Source organism: Dendropsophus ebraccatus, chromosome 1 (genome assembly GCF_027789765.1).
Source record: "Dendropsophus ebraccatus isolate aDenEbr1 chromosome 1, aDenEbr1.pat, whole genome shotgun sequence".
Classification (NCBI taxonomy): domain Eukaryota; kingdom Metazoa; phylum Chordata; class Amphibia; order Anura; family Hylidae; genus Dendropsophus; species Dendropsophus ebraccatus.
The window spans coordinates 225,289,225-225,306,361 of NC_091454.1; the positions used below are offsets into that span (position 1 = coordinate 225,289,225).

At 42.9% G+C, this 17,137-nt stretch overlaps 1 protein-coding gene across 1 annotated transcript; it reads left to right on the forward strand.

Moving 5' to 3' along the window:
• The first annotated feature begins 14,654 nt into the window (after window positions 1-14,654).
• On the forward strand, window positions 14,655-15,590 carry LOC138785362 (olfactory receptor 6P1-like). Its single transcript, XM_069961254.1, has one exon. It carries the CDS (start codon window positions 14,655-14,657, stop codon window positions 15,588-15,590), a length of 936 nt encoding a protein of 311 aa, XP_069817355.1.
• The last annotated feature ends 1,547 nt before the right edge of the window (window positions 15,591-17,137 follow it).

The window sequence follows — 17,137 nt, forward strand, 5'->3', positions numbered from 1 at the left end:
CATCCTGATTAATACTATGGTCATTGTGTTGGTGTCCATCAAGCCGCAGCTCCATTCTCCCATGTACTTCTTCCTCCAGCAGTTCTCATTTGTGGAATTCATGGGACTGTTTGTGATTGTTCCTAACATGCTGCGTGTTATATGGTTAGGAGGTGTCAGAGTCTCTGTTAGGAGCTGTATAACCCAGGATTACCTCTATTGTGCCATAGGGTGTGCACAGTGTCACCTCCTCACAGTCATGGCTTATGATCGGTACTTGGCAATTTGTGACCCTCTCCGCTACACCACCATCATGGATACAAGACTTCAGCGTCTCTTGGTCGTCTATTGTTGGGTTTTCGGCTTCCTCTTGACCCAGATAACACTCGGGTTTTTTTGTCAACTTGAGTTCTGTGGTTCCAATGTGATCGACCATTTTTTCTGTGATGCTGTTCCTTTTGTCGAACTTTCCTGTTCTTACAAAATAGCCTTAAAGTTGGAGATTATGATAATCTCTGTCCCTATAATTGTCATACCATTTATTTTAGTTATCACCAGTTATATTTGCATCTTTTTAACTATTCTTGGCATCTCCTCTACAACAGGAAGGAAGAAAGCCTTCTCCACCTGTAGCTCCCATCTCACTGTGGTCATTGTATATTTTGTAGCACTAATTACTATCTATTCAGTCCCGGCTAATGGAGACACCTTGACCATTAATAAATTGATTTCACTTTTGTACCTAGTAGTAACTCCTCTGTTCAACCCGATCATATACTGCTTGAGGAACCAAGAAATGAGAGCCATCATAGAGAAAATATTTAGAAGAGGAAATAAAAAAATAACTAGAAAATAAAATTGCCACTGCAACATACAGTATGAGTAATTCATGATGATCACATGGACACAGGAGCTTTGTCTGTGTGATCAGCAGAAGGATCCTGGCAATCACTCATAGTAGGGCTCCTGCTGTATCTGCAACTTCAAGAGGGGCCCAGGGCTGGGAGCAAATTGCCCTAATTATAATGCATTATGTGCTATTCTCCTTTTGCTGTTAATTTTTATCCTACCGAAACACACATAGTATACCAGTCACTGTGTCAGTCTCTAAGGAGTGTCACGACTGTCTGCATCGCATAGAAGCACAGCCACCGAGACTGCAAGACTGACACAGTAACTGGTAGTTCGAAGAGTAGTATGTGCTGTACAGTACACTCATGTCTGCCTCCTCTTTGTCCTGGCATTGAAGAGAACCAATCACTTAACTGAGGGAGATAAAGTTGGCTTAAGTACCCTATAGCCGATTTTCACAGCTCTCCGATGGGGCAGCAATTTCAAAATCTTGATCTTTAACCGTCCGCCCCTGCATAACTAGACATAAGGGATGTAGTCATGCTCGCTCCACCCTCTTCCCAGACACTCACACTTGATTGGTAGCCTGAGCACTGGACTTTGCATTAAAATGTCACTGTCATTATAACTTTCAAAATCTAAATCAACAGTATATGAGAAAGAAAGTAAAATTGTAGTTATTATTATTATCATCATCATCATCATCGTATTGTAAAACAAAGCTATACTTACCAGAAATCCAGGTCCAGTCCCCTAAAGGCAGCTATATAACAGCCATACTTACTGTATCCAGGTCCAGTCTCCTGAAGGCTGCAATATAACAGCTATACTTACTGTATCCAGGTCCAGTCTCCTGAAGGCAGCTATATAACAGCCATACTTACTGTATCCAGGTCCAGTCCCCTGAAGGCAGCTATATAACAGCTATACTTACTGTATCCAGGTCCAGTCTCCTGAAGGCAGCTATATAACAGCTATACTTACTGTATCCAGGTCCAGTCCCCTGAAGGCGGCTATATAACAGCTATACTTACTGTATCCAGGTCCAGTCTCCTGAAGGCTGCTATATAACAGCTATACTTACTGTATCCAGTTCCAGTCCCCTGAAGGCAGCTATATAACAGCTATACTTACTGTATCCAGGTCCAGTCTTTTGAAGGCAGCTATATAACAGCTATACTTACTGTATCCAGGTCCAGTCCCCTGAAGGCAGCTATATAACAGCTATACTTACTGTATCTAGGTCCAGTCTCCTGAAGGCTGCTATATAACAGCTATACTTACTGTATCCAGTTCCAGTCCCCTGAAGGCAGCTATATAACAGCTATACTTACTGTATCCAGGTCCAGTCTCCTGAAGGCTGCTATATAACAGCTATACTTACTGTATCCAGGTCCAGTCTCCTGAAGGCAGCTATATAACAGCTATACTTACTGTATCCAGGTCCAGTCCCCTGAAGGCAGCTATATAACAGCTATACTTACTGTATCCAGGTCCAGTCCCCTGAAGGCAGCTATATAACAGCTGTACTTACTGTATCCAGTCTGTATACTGTATACTGTATACAGTCTTCTTAACCTTTTTAGACACAGTTTTGGGTTTTGCTTTTGTCCATCCCAACTCATAAAAGCCACAATTCTTCCATTGTTCCGTTTACAGAGCAATGCAATTGAGTTTTATTTTCTTTCCTGTTTTTTTTTTTCTTTTTCTTTTTACCCATTAAACTTTGTAACGGCAGTCTATGATAATTTGTGCCTCTTGCACCCGTCATGTGCACCACATGTGTGAACCTTCTGCTTTGCAAATGTCCATTCACATGGGCAGTCATCTACTATGTCCACCAATGTGTCAAAGCAGCAGTAAGGTGTCAGTCTCTAACCAATCTATATCATAAAAATCAAAGTCTGTCTGTCTGTCTGTCTGTCCTTCTGTCTGTCTGTCCTCTATAGACTTCCAAACGCCTGAACCGTTTGACCCCAAATTTGGCACACAGATACATTGGGTGCCCGGGAAGGTTATTGCGAAGGTCCCGTCCCCCCCAGATGTACAGGAGAGGAGGGGGAGGGGGAAGAGAGGCGCCCCATAGAGATGAATGGGAAAATCTCCTCACTGCAAACACAGGTGATATAATTAGCTGCAGCAGACACGGCAGTTGGAGCCTTAGCAACCAATAGGATTACTGCTTTCATTTTCACAGGGAGCAATGGTTGCTAGGGAAGCTGCCTCACAACATCCACAGTAATAACTGGTAGACCCCCTACTCCATCTATACAGTACATGTATACAGGACCCCCTACTCCATCTATACAGTACATGTATACAGGACCCCCTACTCCATCTATACAGTACATGTATATACAGGACCCCCTACTCCATCTATACAGTACATGTATATACAGGGCCCCCTACTCCATCTATACAGTACATGTATACAGGACCCCCTACTCCATCCATACAGTACATGTATATACAGGACCCCCTACTCCATCTATACAGTACATGTATATACAGGACCCCCTACTCCATCTATACAGTACATGTGTATACAGGACCCCCTACTCCATCTATACAGTACATGTATATACCGGACCCCCTACTCCATCTATACAGTACATGTATATACAGGGCCCCCTACTCCATCTATACAGTACATGTATATACAGGACCCCCTACTCCATCTATACAGTACATATATATATATATATATATATACACAGGACCCCCTACTCCATCTATACAGTACATGTATATAGGACCCCCTACTCCATCTATACAGAACATGTATATACAGGACCCCCTACTCCATCTATACAGTACATGTATATACAGGACCCCCTACTCCATCTATACAGTACATATATATATATATATATATATATATACAGGACCCCCTACTCCATCTATACAGTACATGTATATAGGACCCCCTACTCCATCTATACAGTACATGTATATACAGGACCCCCTACTCCATCTATACAGTACATGTATATACAGGACCCCCTACTCCATCTATACAGTACATGTATACAGGGCCCCCTACTCCATCTATACAGTACATGTATATACAGGACCCCCTACTCCATCTATACAGTACATGTATACAGGACCCCCTACTCCATCTATACAGTACATGTATATACAGGACCCCCTACTCCATCTATACAGTACATGTATATACAGGACCCCCTACTCCATTTATACAGTACAGGTATATACAGGGCACTAAAGGTATACCAAATTGTGACTGGGTAACACTGCCATACCAGACCTGACCAATACCGCCATACTGTGACTGGATAACACCTCCATACCAGACCTGACCAATACCGCCATACTGTGACTGGATAACACCTCCATACCAGACCTGACCAATACCGCCATACTGTGACTGGATAACACCGCCACACCAGAACTGGCCAATACCGCCATACTGTGACTGGATAACACTGCCACACCAGACCTGACCAATACCGCTATACTGTGACTGGATAACACTGCCACACCAGACCTGACCAATACCGCCATACTGTGACTGGATAACACTGTCATACCAGACCTGACCAATACCGCCATACTGTGACTGGATAACACTGTCATATAAGACCTGACCAATACCGCCATACTGTGAATGGATAACACCGCCACACGAGACCTGACCAATACCGCTATACTGTGCTGGATAACACTGTCATACCAGACCTGACCAATACCGCCATACTGTGACTGGATAACACTGCCATACCAGACCTGACCAATACCGCCATACTGTGCTGGATAACACTGTCATACCAGACCTGACCAATAACGCCATACTGTGACTGGATAACACTGCCATACCAGACCTGACTAATACCGGCAAACTGTGACTGGATAACACCGCCACACCAGTCCTGACCAATACCACCATACTGTGACTGGATAACACCATTATATCAGACCTGACCAATACTGCCATACTGTGACTGGATAACACCGCTATACCAGACCTGACCAATACCACCATACAGGTATACAGGACCTCCACCAACTCTATACTATAGTTATACAGGACCCTCAAGCTATTTACTACAGGTATACAGGACCCCCGAACTATATACTACAAGTATACAAGACCTCCACCAATTATACACTACAGGTATCCAGGACCCTCAAACTATAAACTACAGGTATACAAGACCTCCACCAACTATACATTACAGCTATACAGCACCAACTATATACTACAGGTATACAGGACCCCAGAACTATACAGTACAGGTATACAGGACCTTCACCAACTGTACACTGCAGGTATACAGGACCTCCCTCAACTATACACTATAGGTATACAGCCCCCCCAACTATGCACTACAGATATGCGAGACCCCTAAAAACTATACATTGTGGTTATACAGAACCCCTCCAACTATGCACTACAGGTATACACTAATTCCACTGATTAACTCAGATGAAACAATACCTTTAGCTTGGCCTCCTGGGCACCTTAGAACAAATCTAATTAACACACTGACACTTTATACCCGGGCAGCGCCGGGTACATTTTCTAGTCTATATCTATATAATAAAAATGAAAGTCAGTCTGTTTGTCTGTCCCAAAAAGACTTCCAAACGCCTGAACCGTTTGACCCCAAATTTGGCACACAGATACATTGGGTGCCCGGGAAGGTTATTGCGAAGGTCCTGTCCCCGCCAGATGTACAGGAGGGGAGGGGGGAGGGGGAAGAGCGGCGCCCCAAAGAAATGAATGGGAAAATCTCCACACTGCACACAGGTGATATAATTAGCTGCAGCTGCCCAGCATTTGGCAGTTGGGAGCCTTAGCAACCAATAGGATTACTACTTTCACAGGGAGCTGGAATGTGAATGGTTGGTAGGGCCAGCTGCCTCACAACAGATCCACAGAAATAACTGGCAGACCCCCTACTCCATCTATACAGTACATGTATACAGGACCTCCTACTCCATCTATACAGGGCAGTATTACCAGCTGCTGCTGCCCTAAGCACTAAACCAGAAGACGCCCCATCTTCACTCACCAATTAGCATCAGGATTGGTAGGTAATAGCTCCGGACGTCACATTTAACACCGCCACACCAGACCTGACCAATACCACCATACTGTGACTGGATAACACCGCCACACCAGGCCTGACCAATACCGCCATACTGTAACTGGATAACACCGCCACACCAGACCTGACCAATACCGCTATACTGTGACTGGATAACACTGCCAGACCTGACCAATACCGCCATATTGTGACTGGATAACACCGCTATACCAGACCTGACCAATACTGCCATACCCCACCTCGACCCTAAAACTATACACTACAGGTATACAGGACCTCCACCAACTCTATACTACAGGTATACAGCACCTTCACCAACTCTATACTACAGGTATACAGGACCCCCAAACTTTAAACTACAGTTATATCGGACCTCCACCAACTATATACTACAGGTATACAGGACCCCAAACTATACACTACGGGTTTACAGAAACCCAAAACTATACACTACAGGTATACAGGACCTTCACCAACTCTATAATACAGGTATACAGCACCCCCCACCAACTCTATACTACAGGTATACAGCACCCCAAACTATACACTACAGGTATACAGGACTCCAAAACTATACACTACAGGTATACAGGAACTCCACCAACTATATACTACAGGTATATATAACCCCAAACTTTACACTACAGGTATACAGGACCTCCACCAACTCTATACCACAAGTTTACGGCACCTTTACCAACTCTATACTACAGGTATACAGGACCCCTAAACTTTACACTACAGGTATACAGGACCTCCACCAACTACATACTACAGGTAAACAGGACCCTCAAACTATGCACTACAGGTATACAGAACCCCCAAACTATATACTACAGGTATACAAGACCTCCACCAACTATACATTACAGGTGTACAGCACCAACTATTTACTACAGGTATACAGGACCCGCAAACTATACAGTACAGGTATACAGGACCTTCACCAACTATACACTGCAGGTATACAGGACTTCCCAAACTATATAGTACAGGTATAAAGCCCCCCCAAACTATACACTACTGGTATACAGGACCTCCCTCAACTATACACTACAGGTATACAGCCCCCCCTAACTACACACTACAGGTTTACAGGACTCCCCTAACTATACACTATAAGTATAAAGCCCCTCCACCCCCCAACTATGCACTACAGATATGCGGGACCCCTAAAAACTATACACTGTAGGTATACAGAACCCCTCCAACTATGAACTATAGGTATACACTAATTCCACTGATGAAACTGTACCTTTAGGCTGGGTTCACACTACGTATATTTCAGTCAGTATTGCAACCAAAACCAGGAGTGGATTAAAAACACAGAAAGGCTCTGTCCACACATTGTTAAAATTGAGTGGATGGCCGCCATATAACAGTAAATAACTGCCATTATTTCAATATAACAGCCGTTGTTTTAAAATAACAGCAAATATTTGGCATTAAATGGCGGCCATCCACTCAATTTCAACATTGTGTGAACAGATCCTTTCTGTGTTTTTTATCCACTCCTGGTTTTGGTTGCAATATGAGGACCACAATACTGACTGACATATACTGACTGAAATATACGTAGTGTGAACGCAGCCTCAGATTGGCCTCCTAGCCACCTTAGAACAAATCTAATTAACACACTGACACTTTATACCTGGGCAGCGCCGGGTACATTTTCTAGTGTTCAAATAAAAAATAATTTAAAATTAACCCCTTAAGGAAAGAGCCAATTTGCATTTTTGCACTTTTGTTTTTCCCTCCTTGTGCTTAAAAGGCCATAGCACTTGCATTTTTTCACCTAGAAACCCACATTTGCCCTTATTTTTTGCGCCACTAATTGTACTTAGCAATGTAAGTCTGTAGTTTTTCATAAAGTACACTGCGAAACCAGAAAAAAAAATTCAATGTGTGGTGAAATTGTAAAAAAAACCCACACATTTCTTTTATTTGGGGGGTATTTGTTTTTACGCCGTTCACCCTGGGGTAAAACTGACTTGTTATACATATTTTTCAAGTCATTACGATAACAACGATATATAACATGTATACATTTTTATATTATGTGATGGCTTGTAAAAAATTCAAACCATTGATAACAAATATGTGTTCCTTAAAATTGCTCAATTCCCAGGCTTATAGCGCTTTTATCCTTGGGTCTATGGGGCTGTGTCAGGTGTCATTTTTTGCACAATGATGTGTACTTTCTATCGGTACCTTGATTGCGCATATGCAAGTTTTTGATTGCTTTTTATTACAATTTTCTGGATTTGATACTACCAAAAATGCGGAATTTGCCACTTTGGTATTTTTTTTGCGTTTACACCGTTTACCGTGCGAGATCAGGAATGTAATAAATTATTAGTTCAGGCGATTACGGACGCGGAGATACAAAACATATTTATTTGTATATTTTTTATTTATTTATTTTTACTTATAACATGGGAAAAGGGAGGTCATTCTGACTTTTGTTACGGGAGGGTGCTTTTTATTAATAATAACATTTTTTTTTTAACACATATACTAGATGCCTCCCTGGGGGACTTCTAGTATATGCACACTAATCTCTCATTGAGATTTATGCTGTATAGTTATACAGCATAGATCAATGAGATAGGCAAGAGAAGCAATTGAGTGCCGAGCCGGGATAAATGCGGCACCCGGGACCGCGGCGGTTTGGAGCGGGGTTGCTACGCTGCCCCCCTCTGAAGTCCCCGAGGCGACCACAGGGCGTAAATATACGCCCTGGGTCGTTAAGGGGTTAAATAAACCAAAAGTACTTTTCAGGACCAGTAATCTCTCAATATTTTTTTTTTTTTTTATTTCAAATTATAAATGTATTTTCTATTGGATCATACCAGGCTCTTGTCCACATTTTTTATAGGTGATTCTAATAGGTGTTTTTTTTTTATTATTCAATTTTAAATTCAATTAAAATTTTAATGTCAATGTCATTTTTTTTTTTTTTAATAAAAGCTTCTCAAACATGGGAGCCATTGCCCTGCACTCCAGCGCTCTGCGCACACCAGCGAGAGCAATATAGCGTACTAGCTACCACTGTAGCAGACACGCAAACTCTACCCTGCCTGATGCAGATACAAATATCCCGTTTTTGATGCCCATGCTCCCTGAAGATCCCAGCAAACTGGCTGAAACAATCGTAGGAGGGGGACACAGAGTAAGGACTTGGTAGCTTAGGGGCAGTAACAAAGGGGTAGTACGGGGTAGGGGCAGCCCGATCCACTAAGGGTTAATCCCAGATACCCTGAGCGAGGAGGGAGAGCCAGCATATTTGACACCGTAGGGAACAACAGGGTCAAAGACTGTGCTATACAAGCAGTTTGGATGCGGCTTCTTCCTGCACACCACTGGACCCGAAAGCTGACAGGAGACCATGGATGGGTGAGATTACCGGTTTATTTCACTTTATCGCTGGTTTTGTTGTCTGTCTGGCGCTGTCCAGTGGTGACTGAGGAGTAATACCGGTTGGTGATAGCTCCTAAGTGGTTCAGGTGACCACGACTGTGTTTGTTATGTGGGGTATATGTTTTTTATACATTGACGTAATAAAAATATTTTTTAGTGTATTCACCCCTATCTGTGATATTGAGAAGCTTCTGGACTTTATTATTGCACCTGTGTTGTCTGTGTGATTGACGGATTTCTCAGCCTGTCAGCAACCTGAAAGATCAGAGCACCGGTCCAATGGGGATCCGGACCGGGCTCTTGGTGAGCATAAAACAAAGCTGAGGCCTTGTCTCAGCGCTGGCTATTAGGTTTAATCCCCTGATCCCAGCCCCCCTGTCTATTCCTGCATTCCCCGTTCCTAATCCCTCTGCCTTGCTCGACTTGTTATCTGACCTCCCGCCTGACCATTTGACTATCCGATTGTTTGCTGATTTTGTACCACGTTGTCCGTTTGGTTTTGACTTGGCTTTTCTGACTTCCCGTTATTGTGTTTGTCTGTCGGTATTGTTCTGTGTTTCACGTACTCAGTATAGGGAATCGGTGCAGCCTGTCATTAACAGTGAGGGCTCGGCTGCTGATTTCAGCCGGCCCCCACCTGCTATGAAGCACACTCTGCTCCTGAGTGTGCTTTGTAACTCAGGACGTATCTCTACACCCAGGGTCATCTGGTGACAGGTGGTCAGGACGTACAGGTACGTCCTAGGTGGTCTAGGGGTTAATGGGGTTTGATACTTGAATCGAGCACTGAAGAACTGGAAAATACTTCCTCTCAAGTAACAAGCATTCAAGCATTTAATTACTCGCTCATCTCTATTAATCTCCCTCGTATGTTAATTTTTTTGTTGTTGTTGTTGAGAATAAATATATATATATATATATATATATATATATATATATTGCATTAAGAGACAATTACAATTCCCAGAGATGACGGGAGATGATTGTCCCCAGATAGCCGACTGCAATACATAAAGAGCTCAGAGATCTCAGTGCAGCCCAAACATTTTATATGACTGGTCTGTTATGCTGCCAGTTCTTCCTCATGTACAGATCTACTTCTATGTATGGCTGAATGTGGAGTGAAGGGATTGAAGGATCCTGCACACGTAGAGCTTGTGATGTTCAGGGGGTAAGGGGAGAGTTGAGTCAAAGGAGAGAAGGTAAGCAGTTCCTTTTGACTGTAGTAGCCACCTTGTGTTTGATACTTAAAGGGAACCTGTCACCCCCCGTGCCGGGGTGACAGGCTCCCGGCCGCCCGTTAGAGACCCCTATACTTACCTCATCCCGCCGGGTCCCGCTTCTGGATTCGGTCGGGTCCCGGAGATCTCAGCCGCTGCAGCCCGGCGCGCGCGCTGACAGATGAGTCCAACGCTCATAGAGAATGACGGAGCGCTGGACTCTCCTGTCATTCTCTATGGGTGTTGGACTCATCTCTCAGCGCGCGTGCCGGGCTGCAGCGGCTGAGATCTCCGGGACCCGACCGAATCCAGAAGCGGGACCCGGCGGGATGAGGTAAGTATAGGGGTCTCTAACGGGGGGTCGGGAACCTGTCACCCCGGTACGGGGGGTGACAGGTTCCCTTTAAAATGGACTTTTGTGACTAGAACCGCTGTAACATCCAGTATAGACTGAAATGTGTATGGCTTTGTCTGTGAAACATCAACCACCAGTAAGTCATCAGTCACTGGTTGGTGATGTGCAGAGACCCGGCACCCTCCACAATTAGTGACTGATAAGGTCTTAAGATGGTGTTTTCCTCCTTGGGGTGCCGATAGTGTCACCCTGTTGCAGGGGCTACCAGCCTCACAATTGGCTGTGCACTGGCATCCCATGCTGCCTGATGGACATACATTTACACAGGTGGTTGCAAACTACAATGACCCGTGATTATTAATCTGATGATGGCTGGCTTAACCCTGGCTGGTCTCCTGATTATGGTTCCTACTCTGATTCTGATTTCTGACGCTGGTACAGTCGATGACTTTGCCCTGAATATTAGAGATGAGCGAACCGCTTCGGCCGGTATGGGATCCGGTTCGGATTTTTCCAAAAGTCCGAGTCCAGTCGGATTAAAATTTTTGGAAGTCCGCTCCAAATTTCTTTTTTTCTTGGCAGCCGCCATTTTAGAAAGAAGGAAGTGTTCTGGCCGGGAAAAGCGCTTTCCCATGATGCCCGGAACACATCCAATCAGCAAGGATGTTGCACTAGCCCACCCCCTGTGTGACGTCGGTATTACTTTAAGAGGAGCGGTCACATGACGGCATGAGGCAGTCTGCACAGAGAGAGGAAGGAGACTGTTAGCAGTGCACAGAGCTCATCAGTGACCAAACGCTGCTGCTGCACGCTGCTCTACTAAGAAGATATTGTACAAAAGCAAAGACAAAAAGATTATTACGAAAGCTGAGAGGAGAAACATATAGTGATTGAGAGAGAAAAATAGAGGGCGGAAGATAGATAGATAGATAGATAGATAGATTAGGCATAGGAGAGTAAAGGGTGCACAGAACAAAAACGTGCTATACAGATATACAAGTACTATACTGTCACCCTTGGAAGAGTGTATATGACATATGTGTTTTCCTGAGGCACAAATATATACCTCGTGCATGTGTGTAGAATAAAACTCTAAAAAAAAGTGCTATACAGATATACAAGTACTATAATTGGACCCTTGCCAGAGTGTATATGAAATACGTGTTTTCCTGAGGCACAAATATATATCTCGTGCATGTGTGTAGAATAAAACTCTATAAAAAAAAAGTGCTATACAGATATTCAAGTACTATAGTTGAACCCTTGCCAAAGTGTATATGACATAGGTGTTGACTACTGCTGCTCCTGCCTGGCCTCTATGTTGACTACTGCTGCTCCTGTACTGGCCTCAAATGACTATTGCTGGACCTCCACTGGCCTCTAATGACTACTGCTGCTCCTTCACTGCATTTGTGACCTTTTTCCTGCATAGAGCCTGTAATGTTGAATTTCCTGCAAAGACCCTGTAATGGTGAATACTGAAGTAAAAAAAAAAAATTGACTTTAAAATATTGAAAAGATAATGATGTTACTGACATAAATTCAACCAAATACACTACCCTCATATCCTATAGATGCTTTAAACTATGAAATCCGAAGAAATTCGAAATTCGGTCAAACCGAACTTTTCAAAAAAATCCGGTAGTCCGGTCGGACCGAACTTTTGAAAATTTTGCTCATCTCTACCGAATATTTCCTTCTGGGTCTGACCTGCGTCCTGGCTACTGACTATGGTTTTGGTTCTTATTCTTGTTCTGCTGACTATCCTACCTTTCTGCGTGCACTTAGGAAGGATCTGTTACTCAGTCCAGGGCCATTGTATACAAGAATGTAGGGATGGGAGAGTTTGGGAGAATAGGACCACACTTTCCTGTTCTGACTTTACAGTAGCTAATAACCCAGTATATACTGTACCATACAGCTGGTATGAGGGCTAAAGGATAATAACAGAGTTTTGCAAGCAGTGTCTTCAATGCCTTTGGGCTAATGGAATAACACAGAGGGTGGGAAACCAAGTCCTAAAAGTACTTAAAGAGAACCCTTTAAAACACAAGTCAAAAATATTATGCTTGGTTGCGTTTGCAGATATGCATTCAGAGTGTGTTCTTAACCATGTCTCCATTTTTCCTCAATAGCCGTGTAAGGTTTCTGGAATCATTGACTGCACAACTATGGTGGGGAAATGAAGACAGGATTTCCATTGTTCAGATACTTCATCCACTCCCAGATTCCTGATATCTGAGATCATTTTCCTCAGTAAGTTAATGACCGGGCCCAACATTTTGTTACTCTTGTTTTATGCTATTCCCTACTATTTTCTATTAGAATTTGTATGAAATGTAAGGGACCCAGGGACCTGCATCAAAGACAGGGACAGACATTGTTAGCCCTAGTGCTAGGCGTCCCAATACTGTTCATGCCTATGTTGCAGTCTTGAGCCAGCTTGGCTTTCGTCTGGATAAGAGAATAAAGCAAGAACAGGGAATGAGACACGTTGGACAAACACAATAAAGAATAGTTGGATCGATACAGGTAAAACAAGAGATAGCAGAACAGTAAAGAATCAGGAGGTCAGAAGGACAGACAAAAAGGTCAGAGTTCCACACAATCAAATATAAACTTACAAGAGACTATTGCAAGCAAGGTCCAAGAGCACAGGTGGATTTCATAGTTACATAGTTAATACGGTTGAAAAAAGACACATGTCAAGTTCAACCAAGGAGGGGATGGATACAGGGAAGGGGGATATACAAGGAGGGGGTGGATGGAGAGAAGGGGGATATACAAGGAGGGGGTGGATGGAGAGAAGGGGGATATACAAGGAGGGGATGGATACAGGGAAGGGGGATATACAAGGAGGGGGTGGATGGAGAGAAGGGGGATATACAAGGAGGGGGTGGATACAGGGAAGGGGGATATACAAGGAGGGGGTGGATGGAGAGAAGGGGGATATACAAGGAGGGGGTGGATACAGGGAAGGGACCCAGAAGGTTGCAGAGGGGGATTGGACCAGCCCTTTGGCACCCAGACCACACAGAGCACAGAGTGGTATGGAATCCTCCTGCAGTCCTGGACTAGGCTAACAGAAGCATCTAGATGGGTTTGGTGAAACCTGTTACTCACCACACAACTAGTGCTAGACCAGAACAGTGTTCAGACTGGTACAACAACAACATGCAATTCGGGCACTAAATCATAGTGAAAAGCGCAGTCTTGGCTGTATCTTAGAGGCAGAGGACCTTGCTGAAGTCTAAGCAGGCACAGACATGGCAGTGAAAATCCAGTTTAATTTTAGGTCAAATTTATTCAAAAATATAGAAAATTTTAAGGGGTTCACCAACCTTCAAACACCACTGCATGTAAGAGTTCTGGACATACAGTTATGTTATGGTGAGTTAAAAGGATAACAACGGTATACTTATATATGATAAATTTCTAGTGAGAAGAATATTGTTACTAACATGTCAATTCTGTTCTGTAACTATTAGGTGAAAGGACTGAATTACAGGAAAATATTGATTTTTCTTTTTGTCACCATAACTCTAAGTGCAAGTGAAAATAATATTGCTAGTAGCATGTCAATATATCAATTCTATTCTGTAACTATTAGAAAAAAAGAATGAGTTCACTTGAAAATATTGATTATTGAAAATTGATATTTTGTCAACATACCTTATACCAGCCTATGTGCAACTAAACTTAATGCTAGTAAAAATCTCTGGACTTCATATTTTGGGAAATTTTAGACGGGATATGAATGAAGCCAACCAGTCGTCAGTCACCGAGTTCTTATTATTGGGGTTCCCAGAAGTTACTGGCTACAAGGCTGTCTCTTTTTTTATGGGGATCTGGATTGTCTATACCCTGACCATCATGATAAATACTATGGTCATTGTGTTGGTGGCCATCAAGCCGCAGCTCCATTCTCCCATGTACTTCTTCCTCCAGCAGTTATCACTTGTTGAATCTGTTTTCTTGACACTGATTATTCCTAACATGCTGCGTGTTATATGGATGGATGGAGCCACCATCTCCATTGCTGGTTGTATAGCCCAGGCCTACATCTACTGTGCCTTAGGATGCACACAATGTCACCTTCTCACAGTCATGGCTTATGACCGGTACTTGGCTATCTGTAACCCTCTACGCTACAATGCCATCATGGACACAAGACTTCAGCGTTTCTTAGCCACCTATTGTTGGGTTTTCGGCTTCCTGCTGACTCAGATAACTCTCAGTTTTCTTTGTAGGCTTGAGTTCTGTGGCCCTCATGTGATTGATCACTTTTTCTGTGATGCTGTTCCCTTCATTGAGCTTTCCTGTAATTATAAAGTTGCCTTACAGTTGGAGATACTGATCATCTCCATCCCTATAATTGTCATTCCATTTATTTTAATAATTACCAGTTATATTTGTGTCTTTGTAACAATTCTTGGAATCTCCTCTACAAGTGGAAGGAAGAAAGCCTTCTCCACCTGTAGCTCCCACCTCAGTGTGATCGCCATCTATTTTGTTACAGTGATCGCCATCTACTCGGTCCCGGCTAATGGAGACACCTTGACTATTAACAAATTAATTTCTCTATTGTACACTGTAGTCACTCCTCTGTTCAACCCGATCATATACTGCTTGAGGAATAAAGAAATGAGAGCCGTGTTAACAAAAGAATTTAGGCAAAAGAAACCATAAAACAATATTAACATTTGACATGTCATAGACAAATGTCAAAAGTCTTTAACATCTAAAGGGAACCAATCAACCCAATTGGTCTCATTTGGTTCCCCGCATCACTGTATAAAGCTCTTGTGCAGCTCCCAGACATACTGGAGAAAATGAAGCTTAATCCCCCCTGTGTGCGGCAGGGAGAGGTGGGGCAGGTAGTCATCTGGGTGGCTCCCAACCCATGTCTCCCTGTGAGCGCACTCGTTGGGGATGAGTGAACGGCAGAGAGGCCTGTTTCTGGCGCCACTCCCTGTCAATCATCCCCGCCAAGCACACTGACAGAGAGCGGGAGAGAGCGGTGACTAGATAAGGTTTGGAAGTCACCCAGATTACTACCTGCTGTGCCTCTCCCTGCCGTATGCAGGGGGGATTAAGTTTCTCCGGTATGTTCTGCAAGCTGCACAGGATCTCAAAAATGTGCAGGGATAAAAGTGTGTGACTGAGCCCCTCTTTACCCACTTTATATATTTGTAAGAAAGACTGTTCTGAAGGGGAACATTATGAGACCATCTGGATCATATGGTCTGGATTCAGAAGAGAATGGTCTTATTGCGCACCTCCCCACAAACATATTAATTGAGGTTTCCGTTTTTATTTACATGTTACGTTTTTTTTTTTGTTTTTTTTTAAATGACAGTGGTCATCTAAACGTAATAAAAATATATGTACGGTGAGGCTATGTTCACACTATGTGTGTGTGCGGCTGTATTTTTTATGCGGCTGGAAATGTGCGGCTGAAACTACGGCCGTGGGAAAAAATAGACATGCGGCTGAAAACATATACGGTCATTTACTTGGAAATCTGGTTCAACTAAAAAGAACAAATAAAATCTTTAGAAAGTGATGGAAACACCTCTGGATGCATCTGGGAAAGCAGGGGAACAGTTTACATGAATTGCTATTACCGGGGTTTGCGATCCTCTGCAGTATGCCGATGTCTCTCATGGTTAAAATATATAATTAATAAAACACATTTTTTTTAAATAAAGTGCCTTTCGTTGTTCAATAATTAAATTTAAACGAATCCATCATTTTGTATTTAAATATACTGTTAAAATAAATATATATATAAATAAATGTATATTTATATATATATATTTATTTTTTGACAGGATATTTAATTGCACAATGATGGATTCGTTTAAATTAAATTATTGAACAACGAAACTGATTTTATTACAACGAAAATGTGTTTTATTAATTAAATATTAATTAGTACAGGAAGCTCCATTAAGCCGTTAATTCATATTCCCGGTGATAGAGCATTCTATACTAATCATCACTTTCTTTAATGAAAACATCAAATGTTTCTTCTAATTAAGTTATCACAATAGCATTATTAGAAGAAACATTTAGAATTATATGTGCGCTCAGCTGATTGGTTGATCGGCTGAGCGCACATATAATTAGCGGGTCCGCAGCACAGCCACTTCATTGTGCTGCGGACCAGAAAGAGGACACATCGGGGTGAGTATAGAGCTCTCCCTACCCCCTCCCCAGCACTGCACCCCTCC

Coding starts and splice junctions, on each gene's coding strand:
- LOC138785362 (XM_069961254.1), top strand. CDS start 14,655: ATGAATGAAGCCAACCAGTCGTCAGTCACCGAGTTCTTATTATTGGGG.